Below are 27009 nucleotides of genomic sequence, written 5' to 3'. Positions count from 1 at the left end.
CACAAATAAAAACAGATAAAGCCTGGGAATAATCCTGACAAACACAGCTTTAAATGAGAGACACCTGTAAATCACGTACTTGGTTAAAGCTTCCAGAAGCTTGGTTTTATTGAAAGGCTCCCTAACTCAAGGCAAGAAGTACCTGCAGGATTGTGTGTGGGAGAGGAGTTTACAACACAAGCTCACACTTACTCTATTCACGTGTCAGTCATTGCATCAGAGGCTAACATGATCCGGCATGTTCTTGGTCCAAAATCCTATTTCTTCGTACACACCCTTCCCTAATGCACCTACACTATCTGAATGCTAGTGATTGGAAGTTGATGGAGAAAATTCATGCTGGGAAGCGAAGGTTAGTGCTCCCATTGAGGACTGAGAGGAAGGAATAGGTAAGATGTCTAGAAAGCTAGCCCTTAATAAAAGAACAAAGTCTGGTTAAGATTTTAGAACTTGAATCTAGAATTCTAATTAGTTTATATTTATTTTACTGATGAAATTATATTATGCCTATGCATGACTATAAATGACTAACATTCCTAAAACAAGCAAAAATTTGTTTCATTTTTCTAAGCTCAGATTTTCTTACTATAGTCAGGAATGTTCAATGCAGAAAAATGAGAATATACAAATAGGCAACTAACCCCCCCCATCCCAAGTCTTCCCACTTAAAAAGAACTACTATTAATCCTGTGGTCGAAGGGCATCCAGACCATTTTTTACACATGCATCTATGCATGCATACCAAATCTGTTTCCTTAACTTTTTTCCCCCACATAGCAGTGGGGGAAATGTCACTGAAGTTCATTTACCACATAATTTTAATAATGGCAAGGTATTTTACAAATAGATGAGCCAGTCCTGTATTATGGACATAGGGGTTGTTTGCAGTTTTCCTCTATGAGAAGCAGCATGACAGTGACGTTTCAGCAGATAAATCTTTGCACACATACTTACACATGTAGCAATAGATCACGACAAGATAAAAAGGCAGAAGGTAAAAGTGGATAAAAGAAAGAGAAAATAGAATCACTGTTTCAAATAATTATTAAAAAGGAAGCTTTCGCAGAAGGTGGGAGACTGGAACATGATTAGCAGCCAGTAAGTCCCTGGAAGATGAAAGCCACCCCAGGATAATGACTGGCCTTGTAGAACTACGCCAAGAATTTACTTGAAATCTTAGTCCTTGTATTAAGTTTTTAAATCATCTGAGGTCCTTGTTTAAAGTTTAAAACAGTCCCACAACTGTTTAAATAACTGAGGCATTGGAGCCTTATGGACCAAATGATCTTTGGTGCTGGCAAAAGCAAGAACAACTCCTTGCCTGTGCTAAGGAGTCAGGGAAGTGAAATCCACTGCCTGATCTGGTTGAGCAACTGCCTACAAAATAAGCAACCAATCAGCCATAAAGTAAGCAAATATCCGTTAGGGAGGGGAAAATTCATCTGGTTTGATAAATTCCATGTTTGTACTGGAAATATCCTTAGTAACAATAAAACATGTTTTCTTTTTCTCTTTGAAGATACTCTTAAATATTTTTAGCTCAAGTTTTTCTCTTTTAAATCTGTAACGATAGCCAACTCTTAATTATCCTGGGGTTGGTTATTTTTCAGTTTTTCTTCTCTTTCCTCTCCTCCTAGTCTTTTTGCCATTTCCTTCTGTAGGCTATTGGCAAAGGCCTGAATACGTAATACATTTACGTTAGTACACTTCTGTTATTTTTTAACAGCTCTGTGGAGAAGGGTAGGTGTCTAGCACAACTGGAATTAAAGACAAAATTAATTCTGATGACTGAGGGGAGTAAAGAAGAAAATTAGGTTAAATTATAGACATCTACAAAATAGAATTTATGGTTTCTCACTTTTAAGCCCATGAAGGCTAAAACGAATATTGAGGTGGAAAAAGCAGAGAAGTAGGAACTCAAAGTCAGAAGATCTTGGTTCTATAGTTCTAGTTTTTCCAGCTTTGTGGTATGATCTTGGGCCAGTCATTCCTCTTCTGAGTCAGAGGTTCCTTACTTGATCTTAAAGTCTGAGGTTTAATATAAAATTGCCTCAGAGAGATAGATACCTTTAATGTTTGTCAATTTCTGATAACTATCACATACTTCTAAAAAAAAAAAAAAAAAGCACTTCCTCACAAGTTTTCTTTCAGCATTAATTTGCTCATTTTGTTTTTTACATTGGTAAATTATCATTCAATTCATGTGAGTTATTAAATTATTAATTAATGAGTTTTAAAATCTACAAGATTTCACTGCACTGGATTAGTTAAAATAAAATTTTTGGAAAAACAACCAAGTTTCAGCCCAGTCCATTCCCCATTACTTGAGTATTACTACATTCCCTATCTTGTCACTTCCATTGATTTCTGCAAAGTTCTGTTCAGGCACAACTCTCATGATGGTATTTAACAAAATGGTATCACCCCAAATGGTATTAGTGCATGCTAATGCATGCTAGTGAATTAATGAATGAATTTAGGTAAGAAGACAGCAATAAAAATCCAAGCCATTCTCAAGCACAGAGAGAAGATATGACAAATCTCATAATAAAAGAAGTAACAGACAGAAGGGAAATCTCATAACTACCACCAAGTTGTTCTCAGTCTCAGCCTCAAGAGAAAATTTGAAATAGAAACCTACTTACCTCTTCCTGGGCAAACCAGTTTTCCAGTACAAGAAGCCAGACCCAGGCTAATCTTTGAGGGTTGATGTCCTGTCCACATCTGAAAAATGTAAAAAGAAAGAGTTTCTAAACAAAGAATTTCTACTGACTTTTTCTCTTTCGTCATCCAAGATTTAGATTTCACTGCTCAGTCCATTTTAAACCTGAACACGCAAGATGTTCTAATGAGACATTTTCAAATGTACATGACAGATCAATAAAACTAGAACCAGAATAGAACTAGCAGCTTTCATAAAAAAGAAAAAGGTTTTAATCCTATCTCCACCTCCCTATCTAGTCTTTATTATTTTTAAACAAAATAATATTATGGAGAAAACCATAAAAACAAAGCTATCTAAAGCATATTCTTGAAAACAGAAACTGCATCAAGTAGTCTTAAAGAAAAAAAGGAACTTGATACAAATTTATTTTTAACTCTATGCTAGAAAGAGGGTTATAGGAATTCATAAACCTTTCTTTGAAGTTAGTAATTGAAATTAGACAGTAACAGGCTAGGATGCAAATTTAAGGGGATAAAAATAAAGGAAGAAAAGAGTCTCCATTCTATACAGGGTGGGGCAAAAGTAGGTTTACAGTTGTGAATAAGTGAAACAGTTTATTCTTGTATTATTGATTAATTATTGTATTATTTTCCTGATGAACAACTGTAAACCTATTTTTGCCCCACTCTGTATATGCTAATATAGTACTTACACAATATAACATAAATGCCAAAGTAAGGGAAGGTGACGGAGTGACTGAACATTACATTTAATTTCTATACTAGTTATTAGCACTGCCAGGAAGAATTTCATAAAAAATTTAGATAGAGAACAGTGTCTGTCAGGAGGAAAGGAGTGGTCAAAATACAAAGAGGTATTCCCAGGGGGTGAGGGAATTCTTTTGTGGTGATGAAACAGTTGTGTATCTGGATTACAGCGGTAGTTACATGAATATACACATGGATAAAACTGCATAGAACTACACACATAAAAATGAATGCAGATTAAAAAACAGTGAAAGCTGAATAATCTAGTTAACAGTAATTACCAATGTTAATTTCCTGGTTTTGCTATTGTACTGGAGCTATTATGAGATGTCACAACTGGGGGAAGCTATCTAAAGGGTACATTTTGTATTATTTTTGCACCTCTGTGAGCCTATAATTATTTCAAAATAAAAAGCTTTAAGTGAATTCACTTCAATTCCATAAGCAAGAAGAGAGCAGGGTTTGCTTTTTTGGAGGCAAAGAAAATGCTTTTCAAAGCAGTTCCACCATCTACTTTATTGATAACAAACAAGAAATGGTGGTTTCAGGCACAACTTGCTGGCCAGGCTTAAATACAGTTCAAAACGATAATCTAATGCCAGTATTGATTGAGTAATAGGCATGTATTACAGAGGTAAATTTTCAGAGCATGTGAAATACTCTTCCTCTGCTAATTCTTCAGAGGGTAGCTGAGTGAGGCACAATGACCAGAGTCCAAATGTTGAACCTCGTGTCTCCCACCCTGTGACTGCCTGGCAGGAAGAGAGATCCCTCACCTCAGCTGATCTGGACACACCACCAGCGCCTGTAGTATATCCTGCACCTTCTTTGGGATATCCCCTTGTGCCTCCTGCAGCTGAGGTACACATGCCTGTGCCAGCTCCCATTCTCCTCTTCCAAGGCACTCGCAGAAAAATCCAAAAAGCTCCTTCTGGGAAGCAGCTTCCTCTTTTCCAAACGGATGATGCATTTTCCCAGCACAGAGTGCAGGGAGATAGAAAGAAATGAGTTACGCAGAACACATTGTCAGTTTTCTCACTCGTGGAGCATCTCCTACAAAACAATATACACCAAAGTAAGAAGAAATGGAAGGAGCTGTATTTAGACAAATATCAACTACTAGCCCAACTGGGAAAGGCGGGACTTATTTTCCTAATTATCATTGTAAGGTTGATTTGATATGTTACTATCTTTGAGAAGTTCCACCTTTCCCTGAGGGGTGGATCTCATCTCTCTACGAGCATCTAATATTCAATTAATATTAACGGTCGTATTAGCCTAGGGCCCAGACCCATAACTCCACGTTTGTATTCCCTCCTAAACTTTATACCCAGTCCCGCTCCAAATTCCCGGGTGGTCGCCTCCTTAAGGATGAGAAATTCAGCAGGACCCTCCCTCGTTTGAGCTCTCCCTTAGGGCGGAGGATTGACGACCCGCGGACGAACCCGTGCCAGAACCGGAGGGCGGTGGGGGCTGGGGCGCAGGGACGCTCCCTGCAGGGGTCTGGGGGAGCGCTCTCGCCTTCTCGGGGTGCCTTACACTCACCTGCTCCCGGCGCCCGAAGCAATAGTGCTTCCAGAGCGGCCATGTTTCAGACGGGTCAGGTGACAAATTCCATTCGGAAGGTTGCGAGGCGGGTAGGGGTGGGGCTGACGATTGACAGAGGCCACTCCAATTGGCTAATGGAGGGAATATGTAAATAAGGCGCCATGTTTGTTTGGGTCACGTGACGCCACCTCTGTGAACTGGAGAATGGTCGGAGCCTCGGTAAAAAGTAAATCCGCTACCTGTCTAGGGACCGTCCTCAGTTTTGACAGCTCCTCTGCTCTACACCTTTCGTTCAGCGTTCGGCAGAGCAGGAAGCAGGAAAAGCTGTGTTTCTTGATTTTGTTCTTCTGCCCTCTTTTCTTCCTAGCGTTTGAAGTCAGCGTTTATTGAGCTCCAATCAGTGCCAGTGCTTTGGCAGGCTGGGGGGATACCCAGGGCAAGAATCCTTCTCCATTATTATTCTATACACTTGGGCTCTCTTATAATCCCAGAACCTTGTGTTCTGAATTCCCATATTCTTCTGTTTAACGCTACTCATTTATTTGCTCATTTACCTGACAACCGTTAACTGAGCGGTGTGCTAGCCTTTAGAAACTGAGTAAGTTGTGGTCCCTTTCCTCAAGGAGCTCACAGTCTAGTGAGGGGCGCAGGTCAAAAATTAGGATCAAGTGGGCTGAATTATAAGATAGAGGTATGTATGCACAGGGGAGATAAGCGCAAAGAATGAGCAAGCGCTTTCGCACATGTAATAATCTGAAACGGAGAAAGGAACGGTTTGAGCAATTTTATTCAGCATTTCCAAGACTATTTCACTACCAAAGGGTGATGAAAAGAGCAAGCTCAAACAAACCAAAAGCTTCTTCCAAAACCTTTCCTATGATAGGTGGATTCTCTATTTCCAGAAGACTAACACGGCCTCTCTGATCCATTTAGCAATTTTTAAATGTAGTGACAAAAGAAAGAAAAAAGTTCAAGCAAAGTTTATCCTGGTTTCATACACTCCCTGCTGATGTTCCTCCACCGCCTTTGGATAATCACTAGATTGCGAAACTGGGACTTACAGTTTTATTATAGAGTGTGAACTACAATTCCCAGCAAGCCGCGGGGCCGACCTGGCTCTGCCTGCCTCTGATTGGATAGCTCTCAGGACGATGATCCAACCAGCGCTTTGTTTGTTGCTTTGTAGCGCTTTCCTAGGGGAACTGTGTGATGGGTGGGGGAAACTTTGAAAGTTGGATGCTGCAGACCCGGTACCGGAAAGTTTCATCTCGGGGGCAGTTGTGGGGAGTTGGGGTGCGTGCATTATTTTCTGTTCCCTCTCTGGGCCCGTGGTATTGACCTTGGGGCAGCGGAGAATCTCTCGTGTGCAGGGCACGCCCCCTAAGTCGGTGGGGATCTTAACTGGAACTCTGTCGCGCATCTGGAAGCTTCCTGCCTGTCTTCCTTTGTGGGGTTGCAAGGAATCTGGGCCTTGTTGAAAAAGCTCTTTTTAGGGGACTCTGGGGTGGTTTCGCCTCTTGACGCCCACCCCCCCTTTTACTTCCGGGCAGTTTGGGGATCCAGGCGGGGGGAGCCGTGATTCAGGGAAGGTTAGGGTCTGCCCGCCTTCAGGTGGTGTTGCAGGAGAGGTGGAGAATGGCGTGGGGTCTGCAGTCAGGTTCCTGGATTCGAACGCGGACCCCTTCATACGCTGCTAGCTTGTTAGACTGCGAACGTTTTCAACTCCGTGCCTCTATCTTTAATCTGAAAAATGGGGTAAGACATCTGAAGCCCTTGGAACAGTGTATGGACCATAATAAGGGCTCAATAAATATTAGCTATTATTGTTACTTAATAATTTTTCATTGAACATCTAACAGGAGGAGTTTTTTTTCTTGATGAGGAGGAGAGGATTCAATTTCCAGGGCTGAATATCTTCCCTCGTTCCCCATGCACGTGAGCGCAGGTACACACATGCAGAGCAGGATTGTGGCAAGCCAGTTTGGTGCGCTTTCCTGTCCATAGCACATTTAAATACCAACGACAATACTTATTGCATGACTGTAGTTATTTTTGTATACAGCTCTTTTCATCTTTTACTGTGAATTGCCAAAGTGGAGGGAATATGCTTAACTGATTATTGTACCCCAGAACTTAGCAGAGTGTGTGCTAAAACAGGGCCTGCGGCCTTGGCTGGGTGGCTTGGTTGGTTGGAGCGTGGTCGTCTCGTGAACCTGCACCGAAAGGGTTTCAGGTTCGATTTCTGTTTGGGGTGCGTGTGTTGGGGGGGGTTTCTCTCTCACATCAGTATTTCTCTCTCTCTCTGCCCTTCCTCTCTCTCTAGAAGTCAGTAGATATACCTTCAGGTGAGGATTTAAAAAACATAATAATAAAATAAAAAGTGCCTGCAGAAGGAGCAAATGAATGGAATTAAAAATTTTTATTTTTATTTTTTGGTGAGGCAGTGAGTAACCAGAGGCAATATGCAATAGTCCAGGAAAGTGATGGGAGTGGCCCTAATAAAGGCAGAGATAGCAGAGTTGGTCACTGTTAAAGTCCAGGTAGTTTGGGATTTACAGTTCTCTTTTTTGATTGAATTTATTAGTCTAAATGGTGTCATTGCCCAGAACTACCCCATCTGTAAAGACACTAGGCAATGACATAGCACATATGACATGTGACTTAGTAAACTTCCTACTGGGAAAACAGAAATGAATACTGACAAATTCCCATTAAAAGAAATGAGAGGGATGCATTCTGTGTTTGTGGGAGGGGTGTGTGTGTGTGTGTGTGTGTGTGTGTGTGTGTGTGTGTGTGTGTGTGTGAAAGAGAGAGAATCTGATACACAGATATTCAATCTGATTCAGAGAATTTAGATGTTAAATAGAAATTTGGGTCCTGGTATTGGAAATAAATATCTACATTCTTGGTATATATTTTTGTTTCAAAATTTTACTTTTCTGATAATTATATTGCTTTAGCCCCAGGAACAATGAAGGGTTCCTGTTTCTACTCTATCCAGAAAATATTTTGCCATCTCAATAAAATACACAGCCTTTCCTTTGCATACATTATCAAGGGAATCACAGTGATTCTATTTTAGCTTTCTAAAGGCAGTTATTTCAGGAGCCTCATTTAGCCCTAACAAGGTTCAACAAGAGTGAAATGTAATAGTATATGGGAATGTGGCAGCTAGTATAATAATCAACAATTCAGCTTGTAAATAACACCTGGAATAATAAAATCTCATTTTATTCTGAAGATTTGCTCTGGCTCATAGAAAACGAAGATAAATATGATTGTGGACTTGGAATAGAGTGCAATGGTTAGGATAGACCTCAAGTCAGATTTCCTGGGTTTGAAATCTGGAACCACCATTTACTTTTTCTGGTGACAATAGAATAGCTAAGCTTTTCAGGCTTTTGTTCTCTCACATGCAAAAATGGGATGAATAACCTTTCTTACAGGGCTGTTGAGAAGATTAAATGTGATAATTTATGTATAGCAACAGTGCCTGGTATAGTAGATGCTCAACAAATGTATTATGGTTACAGTGCAATGAAAGTAAAGACTTTCTAGGAGTGGTGTTTCGAAATATGCCTTGAAGGTTATTTACACATGCAAATTTATAACTGCATTGAAAATCTCAAGATGATTTACAAATGTCAAGTGGTATTATTATATTCATGTAATAACTATCAAAGAATGGTGTGAACTGTATATTCTTGTGTTGTTTTCTGTGTGTATGTTTGCCAAACAGTTGTCTCCCCTGTTTAAAACATTTAGAAAGATTCTATAGCTTTCCTTTATTTTATCTGTAATATTTTAAATACTATACATTTTATTCACACGGAAAAATTTGAAGAATTTTTTGTTACATAGAGTGTTTCGGATAGTAGCCACCTATTATCACTTACGCTATTCTCCAATGTTTTTTCAAGGTGGATTCCCCCCCCTGCATCTGGAGCCATGGGTAGCAAGAAACTGAGACGAGCGGGTTTATCACAAGAGCTGTGTGACCGTCTGAACAGACATCAGATCGTTACCTGTAAGGTAAAATTTATTTAAATTTTTTTTTTTCAATCCTCACCCAAGGATATTTTTTCCATTGCTCTTCAGAGAGAGTGGAAGAGAGAGAGAGAGAGAGAAACATCGATGTGAGAGAGACACATTGATTGGCTGCCTCCCGCACGCACCCCGGGGCCAGGGGTCGAGCCCGCAGCCCAGGCACGTGCCCTCAGCTGGAGCGCAACCCGGGAGCCTTCAGTCCACAGGCTGACGCTCTAACCACTGAGCAAACCAGCCAGGGCTATTTAATTTGTTTTCAATGAGAAACTTTAAGTACAAATTAATTTTAAGTATACCTTAATAACTCTTAACTAGACCTGAAATATGAAAACTAGGTTTATAGAAAAAAAAAGATAAATGATGGTGTTTCTCCACAGACTAATTTTAAATGACAATCTACTTAGGTTCCATTTCCAAATATGATTTCAGTGATTCAGGTTCCATATTTTTGCACTTTGGGGAGAAGGATGCTCATGGCATAAGGTAAAGTAGCATTTATTTGGGGTTTTAGGGAAGTTTTATGTACTTAAAAGAAAATTTGTAGTTACTTGAGAAATTTGACTTGAATGAGGAGATGGTATTCAAAATGGATAATTTCTCTTGAAAGTAAGAGATCCTAATAGTTAGGATCATTTTCCTATTGATGGAAGGAGAGAAATGTATAGAGAAGATGTTACATTTTTAAGCACAGCAATGAGGCAAATCTCTTTTGGGTTAAATGAAATTTAAGGTTTTAGATTGGGACTTAATCCTTAGTAAGGCAGACTTTCAGTACATGCTGCAATTAAAAAAAATTTGCTTTGTATGTTAAAGGTGTTTTTGGTTCCTCTGTTATACATTTAGTAAACCTCATGTTCATACTTTGAAGCACTCTTAAAAGTATGTAATTTAACATTTCATTCCGTAGTCAGTTCTATTCTCCGTCAATTATCAAATACTTCCTCCACATGATCTCATGTAACTTAGGAAGAAACCCGTTTCAACCTGACACTTTCTGGTCATCTATTTGTGTCTAAGCTCTTTCATGTACAAGTGGAGTGCTCATATATATACACATGGGCTGGATGCTGCTGCTCTGTGATGTTACTCTGTGTGTCTTCTGGGACGTGCTAACTAAAATGGATAATTGCAACATAAGACTATCATCGTATCTTTTAGTTAAGGCATATTTTGAGGGGAAAGTACTATGAGGAATACATAAATCTTTGATTTGCAATAAAATTTATTTTTATCTATACTTGGACAGTATCAGTTGAAATTTTCCTTTTAATTCCAATATCTTTGTTACATCATATATATTTAAAATATTCTCTTTATGTCTCTTTAGGACTTTTTATGTCTTTCCCCACTGGAGCTTATGAAGATCACTGGCCTTAGTTATCGAGGCGTCCATGAACTTCTATGTGTGGTGAGCAGGGCCTGTGCCCCACAGATGCAAACGGTATATATATATTTTTTATTATTATTATGATGATGTGATTATAATTTTTTATTTTGAAATGATTCTTCATATCATTTAAAATAATTTTTTGAGATGAGACAAAAGCAAAAAGAGATGAGTACCTCAAAAATATTGACTCCTACACTAGAGTTAGCCTTCTAATGAGAATATATTTGAAAAATTTAATGTAGTTTATAAGCTCATGGGAGATAGTTTCTAATTACAGGAATGAGGGGACAACAGAAAGTTTTTTTCTTTGTAGCTGAAAGTGATATTTCAAAAGGTCATCTTTCTCTTTTGTTTTTTTTGGGTAGGATATGTGGACCTTTATGGTTACTTTTAATTTTAGAATTCCCCTATCTCTATAATACTAACTTTTACCATCACCACTTACTTTACATCATAAAGTACACATAGTAGACTTCTACTTGCTTATTGGTTGAATAAATAATATTTAAAAACTTATCCTCACTTTTGAAAAGAGTTAAAGTCCTTTATAACAAGCCCTCATCAAGTTGTACTATTTTTTCCTATTTTCTGTCTCATGACTTTAGCTTTTCAAAGTGTAGGTTTGATATATGGTAGAGAAGATATTGTTTTCCCAGAATAAGAGTTGCCTAAAAGTCTGTTCAATGTTTGCAAATGTATTTATTTATGTGGATTGTAAATTAATTACTTTACCCTCTCATATTGGAATTTGGTCACCACTGAGCAATAAAGTAGAGTGCAGTCCTACGAAGTAGAAAGTGTCCTTTGAGATTTCTGAAACAATGGACGGGGAAAGTATTTTCTTTTGTTCAGCTTTAGCTTGCGATCTGAAGAAGTACCTTAAAGGCAGAGCAGGTAGGAGAATTAGAATTGGAGTTAGGGTTTGGTACCACTCTTGGTGTTGTCATTGATCTCGTCGCTTTGGACGGCTCACTTTGTTTTACTGGAGAAGTTAGAGTTAAAATAGTATGAGATGATTCTGTGGCTAGATTCAAAATAACCTGTTACTATTTTAAAGGTTGTAAAGTACACCAGGAAAACCTTTTAATTTGGCCTCTGTCATTCTATTCATTCAATATCTATGGCATGTTTCTAGTTAGGTAATAAGAGAGCATGGGCAGGAAATTCACTTTCATCTCCACACATCACCACTTCAGCTGCAATCTTAATACCATTCGTTCCAAATGCCGATTCAAGAATTCATCTTTAGATTTGAGTCCTGCCGTAACATTGGCTTAGCCTTAGTTTTTTCTTTCAAGAAAGATTTTTTTTGCCTATTTATTTATTCAGTCAGTTACTCTTTCCACCAGTATTCACTGAGGGCCAGCCACGTGTCAGGCGCTTTGTCAGGAACTGGGGGGATACTGTAGTGAAGATTGATAAAGTGTCTGCCTTCCTGTAGCTTATAGTCTAGTGGGAGAAGTCAGACATTAGACATAAGTACGTAAATATTTAGTTAATGGTAGTAGTGATAAGTCCTATGAAGGAAAACTCCAAGGAGCTTTGAAACGTAGTAACAGGGGACATTACTTAATTTAGGGAAGGGCTCCCACAAGAAGTGACACGTAGGCCAAAGCCTGAAGGGTGAATTGGAGAGAGATAAGTAAAGGAGGCGAGCGGGAAGAGTTTGCAGGCAGTGGGACCAGCAAATGCCGAGGCTCTGCCAAGAGAAGCAGAGTGGTGCTGGCATGGTCATAAAGTCAAGCTGGTGGGAATGGGACGCGCCGTGAGGAAGAGATGGCGGGAGATGGAGTCGGAGAAGCAAGCAGGAGTCAGATCATTGGGCCTGCAGACAATGTTACGGATTTTGGACTTTATTCTGGGAGCAATGAGAAGCCACAAAAGGGTGTAATCTAATATGTGTTTTCAGAAACTCAATCTTGGACATAGGACAAGTGATTGAAAAAGAACAGGAAAATATTTGTGAAGAATAGTTAGGTACCTATTAATATATTCTGGGCAGAAAGTGATTGTGACATGGTTTATTAGTGTGGGGTTCATGTAGTTGGTATCATGTCAATTAATGTAAGAGAGACAGGAGAGGTAGAATGAATGGGATTTGGTGATTGTAGATGGGTGGTGTGAGTACAGGGAAGTATCAAGATGATTCCTTGATTTTTGCCTTGAGAAACTGGGTGGTACTGTTTCCTGAGATAAGGGAGACTGAAAGAGGATCAGGTTTGAGGAAGGCAGATCAGAATTCAATTTAGTACCTGTTGAAATTAAGGTGCTTGTGAAACATTGAGGGGAGATGCGAAGTAGGAAGTTAAATGCAGGGTGGGACAAAAGCAGGTTTACAGTTGTTTGTATGGAAAATAATACAATAATGAATAAATAATACAAGAATAACCCTGTGTTTGTGTACTCACACTGTAAACCTGCTTTCGCCCTGCCCCATCTCTGGACACGGATCTTGGAGGAGAGGTCCGTAGACACTAGAAGTGTGCATTTGGGAGTCGGCAGTGTGAATATAGTCGTCAAAGCCATGGGACTGCATGAATTGCCTAGAAAGTATATACAGTTGGAAGTTAAGTATACCCAAGACCGAGTCCTGAGTGAAGCCAACATTTAAAGATGAGCTTGGACAATAATGAATCTGAGAGGAAGCAACCACCAAAGTAGAAGAAAAGCTGGTGGAATGTCATAGCACAGTATTACTTGTTGTCTCCTTTATGAACATACTATTATTTCTGGAGCCTTGTTTTTTTAGTTCATTTTGCTCTCTTCCTGAGAGTCATCAAATCTATTATTCTAGTAATTATACTTACAGTTGCAAATGAAGCACTTTAATGCTGACAGATTGGGCTGCCTTTTCATGTTCGATAAAGTCTCCCCACGTCCTCCTAACAATGCCTGATGATAGATTGTGGGCAATAAACACGTATTTCTGAATCAGATGCAAATCACACAACTTTGACTGTAGCTTTTCTAATTATTTTATGTGCCCGAATGTAGCCTTAAAAAATTGTGTGGTATCCATGGTTTAACTGAAATAAGAATTCAATAGGTGAGGTTAGAGAAGAGAGAGAAGAGAGGGCACATTTATGGATCATAAATATTAATATGCATGTCTTCCTACATCCTCACAGGGGCAAAAGAGCCTTGGATTTAAGATACAGATTTATTAAATTATAAATTTTACGTGGGTAGACTTTTTCTATTTGGTTTACCATGTATTCCCAGAGACAATCATAGTATATGGCAGGTAGTAGGCACTCTAATTTATTGAATGAATGCATTGTTATGGTTTCATTTCATTCATAAAATTTCATTCATAAAAATGAAATTTTTAATGGTAGAGACTGCAAGAGGCAAGTGTTCTCATGCATTACTAGTAGGCATGTAATCACATTCATCACATCTGCAAAGATCCTTTTTCCAAATAAGGTAGCATTCCCAAGTTCCAAGGATAGGATGTGGATATACCTCAGCCTACTACACCTACCTTATAGCTATTCCTCACAAACCAACCTCGGTTTGAAATGATAACTTGATCATGTCACTCTGTTTCTCTTGGCATAAACTCCAAACTTCAACAAGGCTCTTTATGATTTGGCCCCTGCTTATTTCTCCAGCCTCATTGCTTGCCACACCATGACCACACTCCATCTTTCATCTGTTCTAAATGAACTTTATTTTTTGTAGTTTTTGTTAGTTTCCATTTCCTCCCTTTATTGCTTCTTGCCCTTTCCTTGTACACTCTCTTTGGCAGGCACATGCACATTTCCTTTGCCTAACAGCTATTTCAGACGTTGGCTTAGTCCAGCTCTTCTGTGAAGTCTTCCCGGATCACAGAGTCCAGGCCAGGTGAACTGTCTTTGTCTCCACTTTCTCTATCACAGTATCTTTTATTAACTGTACGGTAATTGCCCAGTTTCTAGTCCTGATGGTTGACTATAAGTACTGTGAGGGGAAGGGCTTTGTCTGTTCAGTCATATCCCTGTAATCTACCTCAGTCCCTGGCAAAAAGCAAATATTTGTTGAACAAATAAATAACAGGATAAAAAGATGGAATTGGCGTTTTAGTTGCCAAAATTTGAGGTTTGGAGTTGGTTTATGTTTTTGAGTAGATATGGAGGTTGAAAAGAACTTAATCTTTTTCTCGTTCAGGCTTATGAGATAAAGGCACAGAGGTCTGCTGCTCTTGCGCCAACATTCTTACCTACAACCCTTTCTGCGTTGGATGAAGCCCTGCATGGTGGTGTAGCTTGCGGATCCCTCACAGAGGTAAAGGAGACACTTTCCCAACCTTCTTCCATTACCCTATTACTTTCAGAGCCTGGGTAAAAGTTTAGTTAAAAAACCACATTCTTTCATGAATATTAATCTGAATTAAATTATAACCACCTCAGGGCATGGTTCTCTACTCAGTGTCTAGTATAGTTGCTCTGCAAGAAGATGTTAAAAAAACCCCTTGTTGACTGACTGGCCTGTCTCCTTTGTTGCCGTTTTTTTGAATTAACTTAGAAAGTGATGAATATTATGAAATAATACCAAACAATTTGGAGAAATTCAAAAAGGACCACTACTTAATATATAAGGGAAGAAAATTTGAAAATGTATTAACATGTGGGCAAATTATAGTACTAAACTGAAATGAGCTATATTTACTTCCTGTTGTGGATAGAATTTGGTCCCAGGAAGTGATAGGTATTAGTTATATATTGTTGCAGAACAAATTACCTCAAAACTAAGTAGCTTAAAACAACAAAAATCACTTACTGGTTTTGTTTCTTTGGGAATGGCGTAGCTTGGTGATCTTGGCAAGGAATGCAGTGTCTGGAGGCTTGGTGGGGCTAGCAGTTATTTTGGGGGGCTCACTCATGTGACTGGCCAGTTGGTGCTGGTGTTGACAGGGGGTCATAGTTTCTTCCCAGGTGGGCTCTCCATGGGCTGCTTGAGTCCTCTCATGACATGAGGGCTGACTTGCAACAGTTGGATGAGTGATCCAAAAGAAGGCAAGATGGAAGTGGTGATGCCTTTGATGATTTAACTGTGGAAGTTACACATCATCACTTCTGTCATGTTGTCTTCATTTGAAATGAGCCAGTAAGTCCAGCCCATGTTCAAGGAAAGAGAATTAGGCTCTACCCTTTGAAAGAAGAAGTGTCAAGAAAGAATTTGAAGACATTTAAAAACCACCACAGTTCTTTTCCTTGAAAACTACATTGGTGTGCTCAGTGGTACTGATTCGGTGAATCGATAGACTATATTTTCCAATACACTGCTGAGGTACTTCTTGCCTGAGAGTTCCAGGAATATAGATACTTGAAACAAACTTCTCAACACGAGCAGACTCTTACATTATGATAATCATAAATTTTACTGTAAATTTTCCCCCAGAAAGATCTAAAACCCTGTTTTAGATAATAAACCTTATTTTATGTCTTTGAAGAAAGATTTAAAAATGTGTGTGCACTATGCCTAGTATTTGCCTATTAGATAGCTTGTAAATGAATGAATGAATGAATGAATGAATGAATGAATGAATGAAGTTATCTTAAAAAAAAAAAATTAGCCCGGCCAGTGTGGCTCAGCAGTTGAGCATCAACCTATGATCCAGGAGATTTTGGGTCAATTCCTGGTCAGTTCACATGCCTGGGTTGCAGGCTTGATCCCAAGTAGGGGGCGTGTGGGAGGCAGCCAATCAATGACTCTCATCATTGATATTGCTCTCTCTCTCCCTTTCCCTCCAATAAAGATATATTTATTGAAATCAATAGAGACATAGTTAAAAGCAAACAAATTTAGAACCTGCAGTTGCAGAGTACTACCACCAGATGGTGCCAGAATCCTGTTTTATATAATCTTTTTGTCATTTAGCTGGACCTTTACTCAAATAAGTTTATAACAATAGTGACACACAGTTATAAATTTATTTAAATAACAAAAAATTGAACATCAGGAAGATTAACAACTACTTTTTTTTTTTTTTAAACCTCACTTGAGGATATTTTTTCCATTGCTTTTCAGAGAGAATGGAAGGGGGAGAGAGAGAGAGACAGAAACATCAATGTGAGATAGACACATTGATTGGTTGCCTCTCACATGTGCCTGGACTGGGCTGGGGATCAAGCCTGCAAATGAGGTACATGCCCTTGGCCAGAATCGAACCCTGGGACCTTTCAGCCCGTAGGCCGGCTCTCTAACCACTGAGCCAAACAGGCTAGGGCACTACTTCTTACTTTTTAAGTTTTAGAGTAATTTTCAATATTTTCACTTACTTTTTATTAATTCTTTTTGAATCTAAGTGGTAATTACAAGCCATTTAAGTGTTTCATCATGAGCTACTTGGCTGAATTGGAATATAAATCTCTGACTGTTTATTAGTGGCAAATTCTCTACTTTCTGTTTCAGCTACAGGTAACCTTTTCAATCTTCTTGGGATTTTCAGCCGAATACAGGGAGTATCTCTGTGTATTTATTAAAAAACAAAATTTTAGTATTTATTTTATGTATACATAATTAAGTATATCTTGCAAGTGTAAGTTGTGAACTCCTATGAGCCCAATACCCAGTATAAGAACCAGAACAATACCAAAACCATTGAAACTGACTGTAGTCTCCTCCCTGATCTTTGGCCTTCTGTTAGGAGGTAACCTCTATCCTGAATTTCTACCATTCCTCTACTTTTCCTCCCTCTGATAACCTTTACCACCTATGTACACAAGAGATATATCATTGTATTTAGTTTTGTGTATTTTTGAGCTCTATTAAATCATATATTTGTGGTCAAATCCTATCATATCTCTTCTATCTGCTTCTTTCACTTAGCATTGTTTTCTAATATTTATCCATGTTGTTGCCGGTAGCAAGAGTACAATTCACTGTTGTATCATATTCCATTTTGAAAGTAGGCTACAATTCATTTACCCCTTCTCTTGTGAGTGAACATATTGGTTTCTTCCCACTTGCTACTAATGTAAACAAGTTCTGTGAAACTGTTACATATGTCTCCTGGATCACATGTACAGGTATTTCTTTAGGACAGGGATTGGCAAACTACTTACTGCCCAGTGGTAAGGTTTGGCTCACTGCCTGTTTTTGTAAATTAAGTTTTATTGTAACACAGCTATGTTCATTTGTTTACATTTTGTCTGTGGCTACAAGGCAGAGTTGAGTTAGTTGTGACAGAGACATCATGGTCTACAAAGCCTAAAATATTACTATCTGGCCCCTATCTAGGATATCTACTTTGGAGTGATTTGCTGCTTATAGGGTATGTGCATGTGTAACTTTGCAGAATCAGTGCAAATTGTTTTTCTGAGTGGTTGTGACTGTTTATGTTCCTACGAGCGGATGTGCACAAATTCCTCTTGCTCCAAATTGTCTTGTCTTGGTATTATCAGACTTCTTAACTTCTGCCCATCTTTGTGATCTTAGTTTTCATTTTCCTGATTTCTAGTGAGCTTAAATATCTTTTCATAAGTCATTTGACTATTTAAAAACATAATTTTATTACGGTACAATTTAAGTACTTTAAAATTCAACCATTGTAACTATATAATTCAATTAGTAAATTTATATTAAATCATCACCACAATCCAGTTTTAGAACATTTCCGTCATCCTAAAATATTCCCTTGTGCCCATTTGTAGTTAGTCTCTGCTTCCATCTTTAGCCTTAGGCACCCCAGCTTTGTGTCTTAATAAATTTGCCTTTTCTAAACATTTCATATAAATTGAATCATATAATGTGTAGTCTTTTGTATCTGGTTTCTCTCACATAGCATGCTATTTTTAGATTCATCACTCTTGTTACATGTATTAGTAATTTTTTCTTTTAAGAGTTGAAAAGTATTCTATTGTATGGCTATGGCATATTTTGTTTATCCCCTCATTAGTTGATGGACACTTGGGTTGTTTCCAGTTTTTGTCCATCAGGAGTAATGCTACTGTGAACATTCACAGACATGTCTTTGTGTGAACATAGGTTTTTATTTCTCTTGGGTGGACTCCTAGGAATAGAATGGCTAGGTCATATGATAGGTGTGTGTTTAATATTTAAGAAACTGTCAGACTGCTTTCCAAAGAGGCTGTACCATTTTACATTCTCACCAGCAGTACATGATGGTGGTTTCTCCACATCCTTACCAAGACAGTAAAATCTTCTTGATTTTATCTAGTCTAGCGGGTGTGCAGTTGTGTTTCATTGTGGCTTTAATTTGCATTTTTCTGATGACTAATGATACTGAACACCTAGTCATGTGCTTATTGGCCATTTATACACTTTCTTTAGTGAAATGTCTATTCAAATCTTTTGCGTATGTTTTTAGTTGGTTGTTAATTTTGTTGTTATTGAGTTATAAAAGTCCTTTATATATTCTGGGTATATAAAGTCCTTTACCAGATATATGATTTGCAGTTATTTTCTTCCAGTCTCTGGCTTGTTTCTTCATTTTCTTAGTGGTAGCTCTCAAACTTTAAAATTTAGGTGTCGTCCAATCTATCAGATCAGCCTGTTAAAATAGTCCATTATATTGTCGAGTTGACAAGTTTACTTGTAGTTCTATTATTTTTTACTTTATATATTTTGAGCTATTTTATTATGTTAATTAACACATTTGGAATCGTCCTATATTCCTGGAGACCTGAACCATGTGCTATGGTTCTTCTGTGTAGCACGTGCCACCATGACGGTTTTGCTGTTTGTGTAATTAGTTAATGTATATCTTCCTCATTGGACAACAAATTCCAAGTAGGCAGGGATTATGTCTTTTTCTTCTTATTACATCCACAGTATTGTGACATGAAGAAGGTACTTAATAACCATTAGTTGAATGAAAGAATTTGTTTGCATTTATTTATTTATTTTTTGGCGCTTCCATGGTGTTTGTTTACTATAATGCTTTGGTTCCTGCTGCCTCTCTTACACTTTCCCCTTTGATCTTGGAATAACCTAAACTTTGGGAACTTCTAATGTTATTGCTATTGCAGGGGAGAGTATTTATTTTACAGTGTTATTTTCATTCGCATGCCATTTGTTTTTTAAAATCATTGAAATAGTATATTTAAGGAATATGATTTTTCTACTTAATTGATTTTTTATTAATGAACATCAGTGATTCTTTTACTTTAGGAGTGTTTTTCTTATGTTTTTAAAGTTGTACATCTCCAGTGTCTACATATCTACGTACTTAAATATTATTTTTGTTGTATGTTGCTGTTTAACACATCATTTCAAAGCTTAGTGCCTAAAAACAACAATAACTATTTCTCTCACAGTGTCTATGAGTCAGAAATTCAGGAGCAGCTCTGCTAGGTGTTTCCAGTTACGGTCCCATGAGATTATAGTCACGATACTGGCTGAGGCAGCAGCCTTCTGAAAACGTGACCAGGCGGGGTGGTGCTTTCCAGGTGGCTTCCGCGTGTGGCTGGGAGGTTGGTCCTGACTGACAGCAGGGGACTCATTTGTTGGCTCCATGAACCTCTCCACAAGGCTGCTTGAATGTCTTTATGATATGGCAGCTACTTTCTCTAGAATTGGTGATCTAAGAAAACAAAGTGGAAATGACTCAGTCTTTTATGACTTAGCCTTGAAGTTACAGACCATCACTTCTGCTGAATTTTGTTACTCACAGGCACGTACCCACGACAGTGTGGGAGGGCTGAGTTCCAAAGTCAGGATCGCAGGGGCCTTCCTAGAGGCTGGCTATCACCCTGCATGCGTGTTTATATATGTCTGTGCATATATGTGTATGTGCATGAGCGTGTGTGTGTTTAATTTATTGCCCCTCTCTTCCTTGAGACTTTGTGGTAGGCAGAATTTCTAACATGTCCTTCCACATATGTTCTGCTGTGGTCCCCGGAACCTGTGAATATGATGAGATGTCATTCCCACGATTATGGTGTGTTATATGGCACGACTGACTTTAAGATAGGGGGAGATTATTCCAATTTGAGCCCATGAGCCCTTAAGAGCAGTGAGCTTTCTCTGGCTAAAGGAGAAGGGAAAGCCAGAAGGATTCAAAACCTGAGGATCCAAAACATGAAGGTGGAAGCGGCCCTGTGGGAAGGAATGTAGGTGGCCTCTGGAAGCAGTGAGCAGCCTTCAAATGACAGCCAAAGGGAAACAGGGAGCTCAGACCCACAACCTCAGAGAAGTGGGTTTTGCCAGCCACCTGAACGAGCTTGGAAGGTGATACTCTGCCTTCACTCCCCCAGCCCCAGACAGGAACTTAGCTGACATTTTGACTTTGGCCTTGTGAGACGGAGCCGCGAGCCCAGGCCAGCCCGTCAGGACTGCCAACCTACAGAACCGAGGTAATAAATGGCGCTGTTTCAAACTGTCACCATTGTGGTCATTTGTTACATAGCGATAGAGAACTAGTACAGATACCGATGGAGTTGTCTAATGAGTTGCTTTGCGTGAGCTTTGTTTCTGGCCAAGAGGTCAAGTCTAGAGTCCCGGAGATCAGGCCGAAGGCGGGTCCGCGGCGGTGAGGGACCAGGCCGCCGGCTGAGTCAGCGTAGAGTGGCCTGGAGATGACTGAGGGGAAGACTAAACCCGGAACACTCTGCTGTCATTTGTATGGCTGCTCGTTGTTGACGCTGACTTTGAAATCCCCTAATTTATTTATCACTGGTTTTGATTTGTATGAACTTCACCAAATCTGTGTATATTCACTTTCGGCACCAAGATTAAACATGGAGCTGGGGAGGTGCTGCTCCGCCAAAAGCAGAAGCAGCGGGGGAGAAATCCAGTCACTGATGGGAGTGACCCAGGGGTGCATCCCCTTCCCTGAGAGCACCCCGTTCCTCACTGTGGACTATACAAGCAGATCATGCTGCATCTGCTATAACTGAGGATTGGTGGCAAAGATACATTTGAAGTTTAAGTTACGTGGAGATCAAACCCTGTGATCTCGCCGTAGGAGGGTGACAGAGATCAGGCCAGTGTTTCCCAGTCCCTTTTTCATTACTGCCCCCTAAGGAGCTTTATAGACTTTTTTTCCTTAATCACCCCCACCAGGAGATTTGAATACCACACATACACTGTATGTCAGTTTATGTGCTTTATACATAAAGAAAGTAAAATTAGCCCCTCCCCAATAAAAACCAAACCTCTTCCTTGGGTTAATATCACCCCTGCTGAGAGTACATGACAAAGATGCTAATGTGATTAGGAAACTTGAAGATTGTATTTAAGGGGATCATCAAAAAAAGTATTTTCATATTGTAATCCAGAGATTACAGCCCTGGAGAACTGGCCCAAACTCAAGAGGTGGACCGTCTGCGCATCTTAGCTTAAGAGTGCCTCTGGAGGAGTAAACCGGGGAAGCACCGCCAAGCTTTGTAGCAGCCAGGAGTCGTGGTTAGATCCTTGCTCGTCTAAGGGATGAGAAACAGTGGAGCACGTTTCTAGTTACTTGTGTTTCTTTGCTTTGTTCACGATTGCAGGAGACCTGGTGATCTCCTTGGGTGGGGCAGTTTTGCTTTGGAAATGACTGTCCCGTCCCAAAAAGGTAGAGGCAAGATAACAGAGTCCTATTTTGGCATCTCAGTCTTTCCTCGGAACAGTTGACTATGACAGATCTCTTTCTTTCTCACTGGCAGAGTTAGCTGTGGCCTACAGGATCACAGGGGTTGCAAACTCAGATGCCTACAAGGGCCAGTCATGTAAAGAAATGCATAAACAGTGAAGTGTCGGACATACCTGTTTTATTAGTCAGTTTTGGTTGCTTAAACTGCTTACAACAACAGCAAAATTTATTTTTCTTGCTCATAGGTCTGCAGGTCGGTCAAGGTGGGTCTCGTCTCCTTCAGGCTGCAGTCAGGTTCAGGTCATCTCTATGTACAAAAGCAGCAGCAGGAAAACTAGGGAGAGATTTCTAACTGGCCTTCCTTGACTGTCATCTGCTACCCAGTGTTCTGAAAGGCTGGACAGTCTGGCCTCTGTCCTAATGTAGAAGTTTAGCACATGTGCTTGATTGGATTATAGTTCCCAATTTTTCACTCACTTGCTGATTTAACATCTTTCTCCGTAAAGGGTTTGCAGAGTCTTTCATATGGCACGTGTTGATTGCTTGTTAAACAAATGATTATATCCCTTAATAGTGTTCAGTATTTATTTTTGCTGTGAAACTTGGGGTCCTTGTCATTTCTGTGTCCTCCTGCTTTCTTCCTGACTTGTTCCCCTGCCTTTTCTTTTCCCCTCCCTTCCCTTTCACTTTAAAAACAGCAGTTGTCAGTATGAAATAAGAGGGACTGGTGGAGAGAAAATCTTCCACATGTTGATGTAAAGTAATTTAAGATCAGTGTTTCTGTTACAAGGCAATGTGCTACCTGAGATCGTTAGCTTTTTATTTGTTTGTTTTGTGTTCATTCGTTTTAGGATTTAGAGAGTTAGTTATTTTTAAAATGAATTCTATAGGTCTGAAGACCTAATCATATTTCTACATAATTGTAGAGCAAATGGAGACAAATAGTTAGATGCTGGCTGGGGGCTGGAGGTTTGGGGTGGTTGTTAAAGAAAAAAAAGAAGTTTTCATATGCTTTTTTCTCAGATCAGAACCAGGCAGTCCTTAAATTGTCTTCTGCAAAGTACTGGGTTGGAAGGTGGCCCTATCCTGAATGTGGGGAGAATGAACTTGGTGAGAGTTTAGGTTCTAACAGGTCTGGGTTTCACATTCATCTCAAACATTTAATCTCATTTAAGATTAAAAGGACTAGGCTTCATTTTTACTCTAATACAATTAGACTTTCTTTCCTTAGGAATAATTCTCTTTCCTCTTTAAACAGTTATTAAGCCAATTAAACCAATTATTAATACTCTGTATTTGCTTGTTGATATTTGAGTGATCTTCACTACTGGTTGTTTTCTTCCAGTTCTTTTACATTTCTCAGGCAGTGTTGAAATGCAGGCTCTAACTATCTGAAGCTAATTGTATTTTACTGGTGTCTTCTGTGTGTAAACGTTGTATTCATTCTGAGTTTCCAAGAAGCAAATAACTTAGACTATTCTGGTTTGGCATGTTCTCTCTTTCTAACCACATTGGGGCTGAACCTGGGAACTGAACACAACTTGAAATTTTGTGGTTTGGCTGCTAGAGTTCAGAGCTAAACTATCTGAAGCTCAAAATTATTAATGTTGAAATGTTTTAACCTACTAAGTAAACCTGAAAAAATAATGAAATTTAACTTTTATCTAGATGTCAGATGTGTGAAGAGCGCTTAGAGATGGTATCAGTGTTGTTAATTTATAAAAACCTGTCTGGTAAAGCATAGCATTTCTGTCGTACTCTATAATGAGATGGGGAGTGACTATGAAATTCATCTGAGTTATGAGAACTTCTTTGGCTGTCTCCCAGCAGAGACTGTAAAAGAGTTATTGAATTTAAAGATGAGTGAAGCATTTTTTTAAAATGAAAAGGCAAGATATGTCAAATTTGCCGACCTTTTCTTTATGACAAGGGGCTATGTTACATACTTCAAGGTAGATTAAAAACCAATCAACCAGCCCTGGCCAGTGTGTCTCAGTTGGCTGGGCATCGTCCAGTGCACCGAAAGGTTGCCGGTTCCATTTGGGGGTCAGGGCACATGCCTGGGCTGCCAGCTCCATCCCTGGTAGGCAGTGTGCAGGAGGCAGCCGATCGATGTTTCTCTCTCCCCCTCTCCTTTCCTTTCTCTAAAAATCAATAAACTATTAACAACAACAACAAAACAACAACAAAACAACCAACCAATGGAATACTCTTACTCCATCCCTTGAAAGTGAAGGTGACGTTTTAACAAAGAGTGAGAAAGTAATTGCCTTTTTAAAGACAGAGACTAAAATACAGAGAAAGTTGGTTTTTTTTATGTACCTGCTTGGAAATGTTTCTTTTGTAATGTGATTTTCGGTATAAGAGATATGTGTGTCTAGTGAAAACTTTGCTATTTGCACACTGCAGAAAACTTGTAATAATATTTTCTATACTGTTGAAAATCTTCCAGTAGTTTCAGTTGATTTTTAAGCCAATTGTTAAAACTGTAAAAATGCAATATCTTTTGATTTTGCAAGAACAATTGATAGGAGAGAAGACAGAAATTTATTAGCCAAAATTCAACAAAAACTAACTGATGGAATTTATTGAAAAACGAAAATACTGATTTAGTAAGGACAAAAGCATACATTACTTTAATGTCAGTCCTTGCATTTTTGCAGTTATCCCTTACTCTACTGTACAGCCATTACAATTAAGTGCTGAAATAAGCAGAACTTAGGACCTGACATTTCAGTCACTGAATTACAAAATATTTAAGTCAATATTTAATATAATTTCATTTATTTTTATTATTATCATTCCTCCACTAAAAGTATTAATAAGTTTTTATGAGCATGAAAAGACCTGTACAACTGTTGGCGGTGAGACAGCACCAGGTGTTAGACTGGTGGAGTCAGACCAGACCTTGGTACTTGAGTTCTGGCTAAGAAAGAACTCAGAGTTGAGACTAAAACTACAAAAGAAAATTTATTTAGAAAGTCACAGAGGGTAGAAGAAGTGAATTGTAGAAGAAATGGGCTCAGGAAACAAGTTACAGAGGCAAAAGAAGGATCCTTGGAGCTCAGGAGAAAGAGAGAGGCAAAGAAAATGAACCTGAGGGAGGGGCTGGGGAGAGGCTTGGGCGACCTCCATAGAGAGGGTTGCATTGGGTTCTTCCATAGATACAGTCGCTTTGGGTTCTTCATCTTGAAGGCTGTTATCTGCTCTCCAAAGGCACCAAAGGCAGGGATTTCTGGGACGCCCCGGGGAGGATCTCAATGGAACATTCATCAGCTTTCCAGGTGTGTTCCCTTAGGGTCATGGTTTCCACTGATTGTTTGGCACTAGGAGAGGGGGCCATTAGTCATTGCATCTAGTCCTGATGTCAGCCATGGCATCCCTCTGTCTGGTTTTGCTGCTTTTCTGGGCCTGGAGCTGAAACACAACTGCAGCCTAGATGTCATCCCTGGGGGTTAATGCTTAAGGGAGTGGTCATGCAGGGGCCCATGTGGGAGTCACATGAGGCCACTCTTCAGTCCCTTTGTCTTTCTCCAAGGAAAGGTCAGAGAGGGTTCGAACCACAGGACAGATATGAAAGGTCAGGGGGTTTAAACCACATGATCAGTGATATGCTAGGGAAGGAAAGGTCACCCTGTGGGCAAGGTCCTTGTTTTCCCAGTTTTGTCTGTTGCTAGGCACCCGAGGCTTTCCTCCCTGGTGACCCTCTGTACCTGGCCCATCATTTTTTGCTCTGCTCCTGTCTGTCTAACTGCCTTCCGCACAACGAAGATATGAAACTATTTTTAATGCTTGTAATCTTTTATTTTTTAAATCCCTATTTTATGTATGTTTTATACCATATAGAACATATTAATAAAATAGTATGTATATAACAAATATGCATATATTGGAGGACCATACTAAATTTTTGTTTGGTTGTTTGGTTTGGTTTTTCAGAGTATGAATCAAATAAGTTTGGAGACCCCTTTTCACTGATCACTCATTATCTGGCAAACTATTATTGGTAGTAGCAACTATTTTTTCTTAAATGTAAATCACAATTTTTGAGATTATAAATCAGCACATAGTTTTTAACTTGTGAGCTTTTGTTTTTTAATATGGAGCCTTGATAAAAGAAGTTTAGCTTTAGTCTAAATTCCAAAACAGTGGTTCTCAAAAGTGTAGAGCAGCATTAGCATCACCTAGGAACTTACTAGAAATATAAATTTTCAGGCCACATCTCAGACCTACTAAACCAGAGATGCTGGTTGACAAGGTAGCCAGGTAATTCTAATGCTCACTCAAGTTTGAGAATCACTGGCCTTAATGATTTAGACTCATGGGTCATCTCTTCTTTCTACCTCATGATGTATCTGAGACAGTTTCTTTATATCTATAGTATGTCTCAGTTTTAGTTCAGACCTTTTTCATCTCTACCTGAGATTTTCTTATCTTCTTCCCTCCTCCTTTCCCTCTTCCTATTGAGAAACATTCATTATTTGTGTCATTTTCACAAAAAGGATAGTGTTTTGGTTCTTAAATTTTGGATGCCACAGCCAATGTGACATATGTTTAAAGGGAATATTTTTAACATATTCAAATAGTATTTGTTAACTACTTCCAGTTGGGCTGGAATATACATGTGATTAATTTCCTATTTTTGCCATCTATATTGTCTTGATTTCAAATTTTATAACCTTGAAATACTTCTCTACCAACTAAAGTTTCAAAACATACATCTCAAAGTATGAATCTCTTAGATTCAACAGTTGTTGAATTTTGTTACATTTGTTTTATCTCTCTTTTTACACACACACACACACACACACACACACACACACACACACACACACACTTTTTTGCTGAACCATTTGATAGTAAATTGTATACATCACACCCCTGGTACTTTTACTCCTAAGAATAAAGATCAAAGTAGCTTTTAAGGGGAGTAGCACAAAATTGTTCTGAGAGGCCAATTCATAGCAAATCTTAAACCAATTATTAAAGCCTCTTAAATATTTTCAAGATCTTTCTATAAATGTCTTAATGAGGAAAAGGTATAGAACTACAAGTTGTGAATGTATAAATG

General features: G+C 39.0%; 2 protein-coding genes across 9 annotated transcripts in view; one reads left to right on the top strand and one right to left on the bottom strand.

The window, feature by feature from the left end:
- Positions 1-5044, bottom strand: part of ZFYVE26 (zinc finger FYVE-type containing 26) — a 60484-nt gene extending 55440 nt beyond the window's left edge. The window contains exons 1-3 of one of the 2 annotated variants that reach the window (XM_016223844.2): positions 4978-5044; positions 4209-4485; positions 2646-2724 (exon numbers count right to left, since the gene is read on the bottom strand). In XM_016223844.2, coding sequence (XP_016079330.2) covers positions 2646-2724; positions 4209-4402 — 273 coding nt within the window. In that variant the 5' untranslated portion in view covers positions 4403-4485; positions 4978-5044. Of the gene's footprint in view, positions 1-2645; positions 2725-4208; positions 4486-4977 lie in introns of those variants that run through there. The other variant, XM_087819693.1, reaches the window with a different exon arrangement.
- Positions 5045-6205: 1161 nt separating this feature from the next.
- RAD51B (RAD51 paralog B) overlaps positions 6206-27009 on the top strand; it is a 549911-nt gene continuing 529107 nt past the window's right edge. For 3 of the 7 annotated variants that reach the window (XM_087819687.1, XM_087819686.1, XM_087819678.1), the window contains exons 1-4: positions 6828-6925; positions 8901-9012; positions 10355-10468; positions 14567-14683. In XM_087819687.1, coding sequence (XP_087675813.1) covers positions 8929-9012; positions 10355-10468; positions 14567-14683 — 315 coding nt within the window. In that variant the 5' untranslated portion in view covers positions 6828-6925; positions 8901-8928. Of the gene's footprint in view, positions 6274-6825; positions 6926-8900; positions 9013-10354; positions 10469-14566; positions 14684-27009 lie in introns of those variants that run through there. The other 4 variants (XM_087819673.1, XM_087819672.1, XM_087819683.1 and 1 more) reach the window with 4 other exon arrangements.

The sequence above is a fragment of the Miniopterus natalensis genome, chromosome 1 (assembly GCF_054644295.1).
Source record: "Miniopterus natalensis isolate mMinNat1 chromosome 1, mMinNat1.hap1, whole genome shotgun sequence".
In the NCBI taxonomy this organism is placed as follows: domain Eukaryota; kingdom Metazoa; phylum Chordata; class Mammalia; order Chiroptera; family Miniopteridae; genus Miniopterus; species Miniopterus natalensis.
The sequence above is the reverse complement of the archived record's forward strand: the minus strand, read 5'-3'. Positions and strand labels throughout refer to the sequence as shown.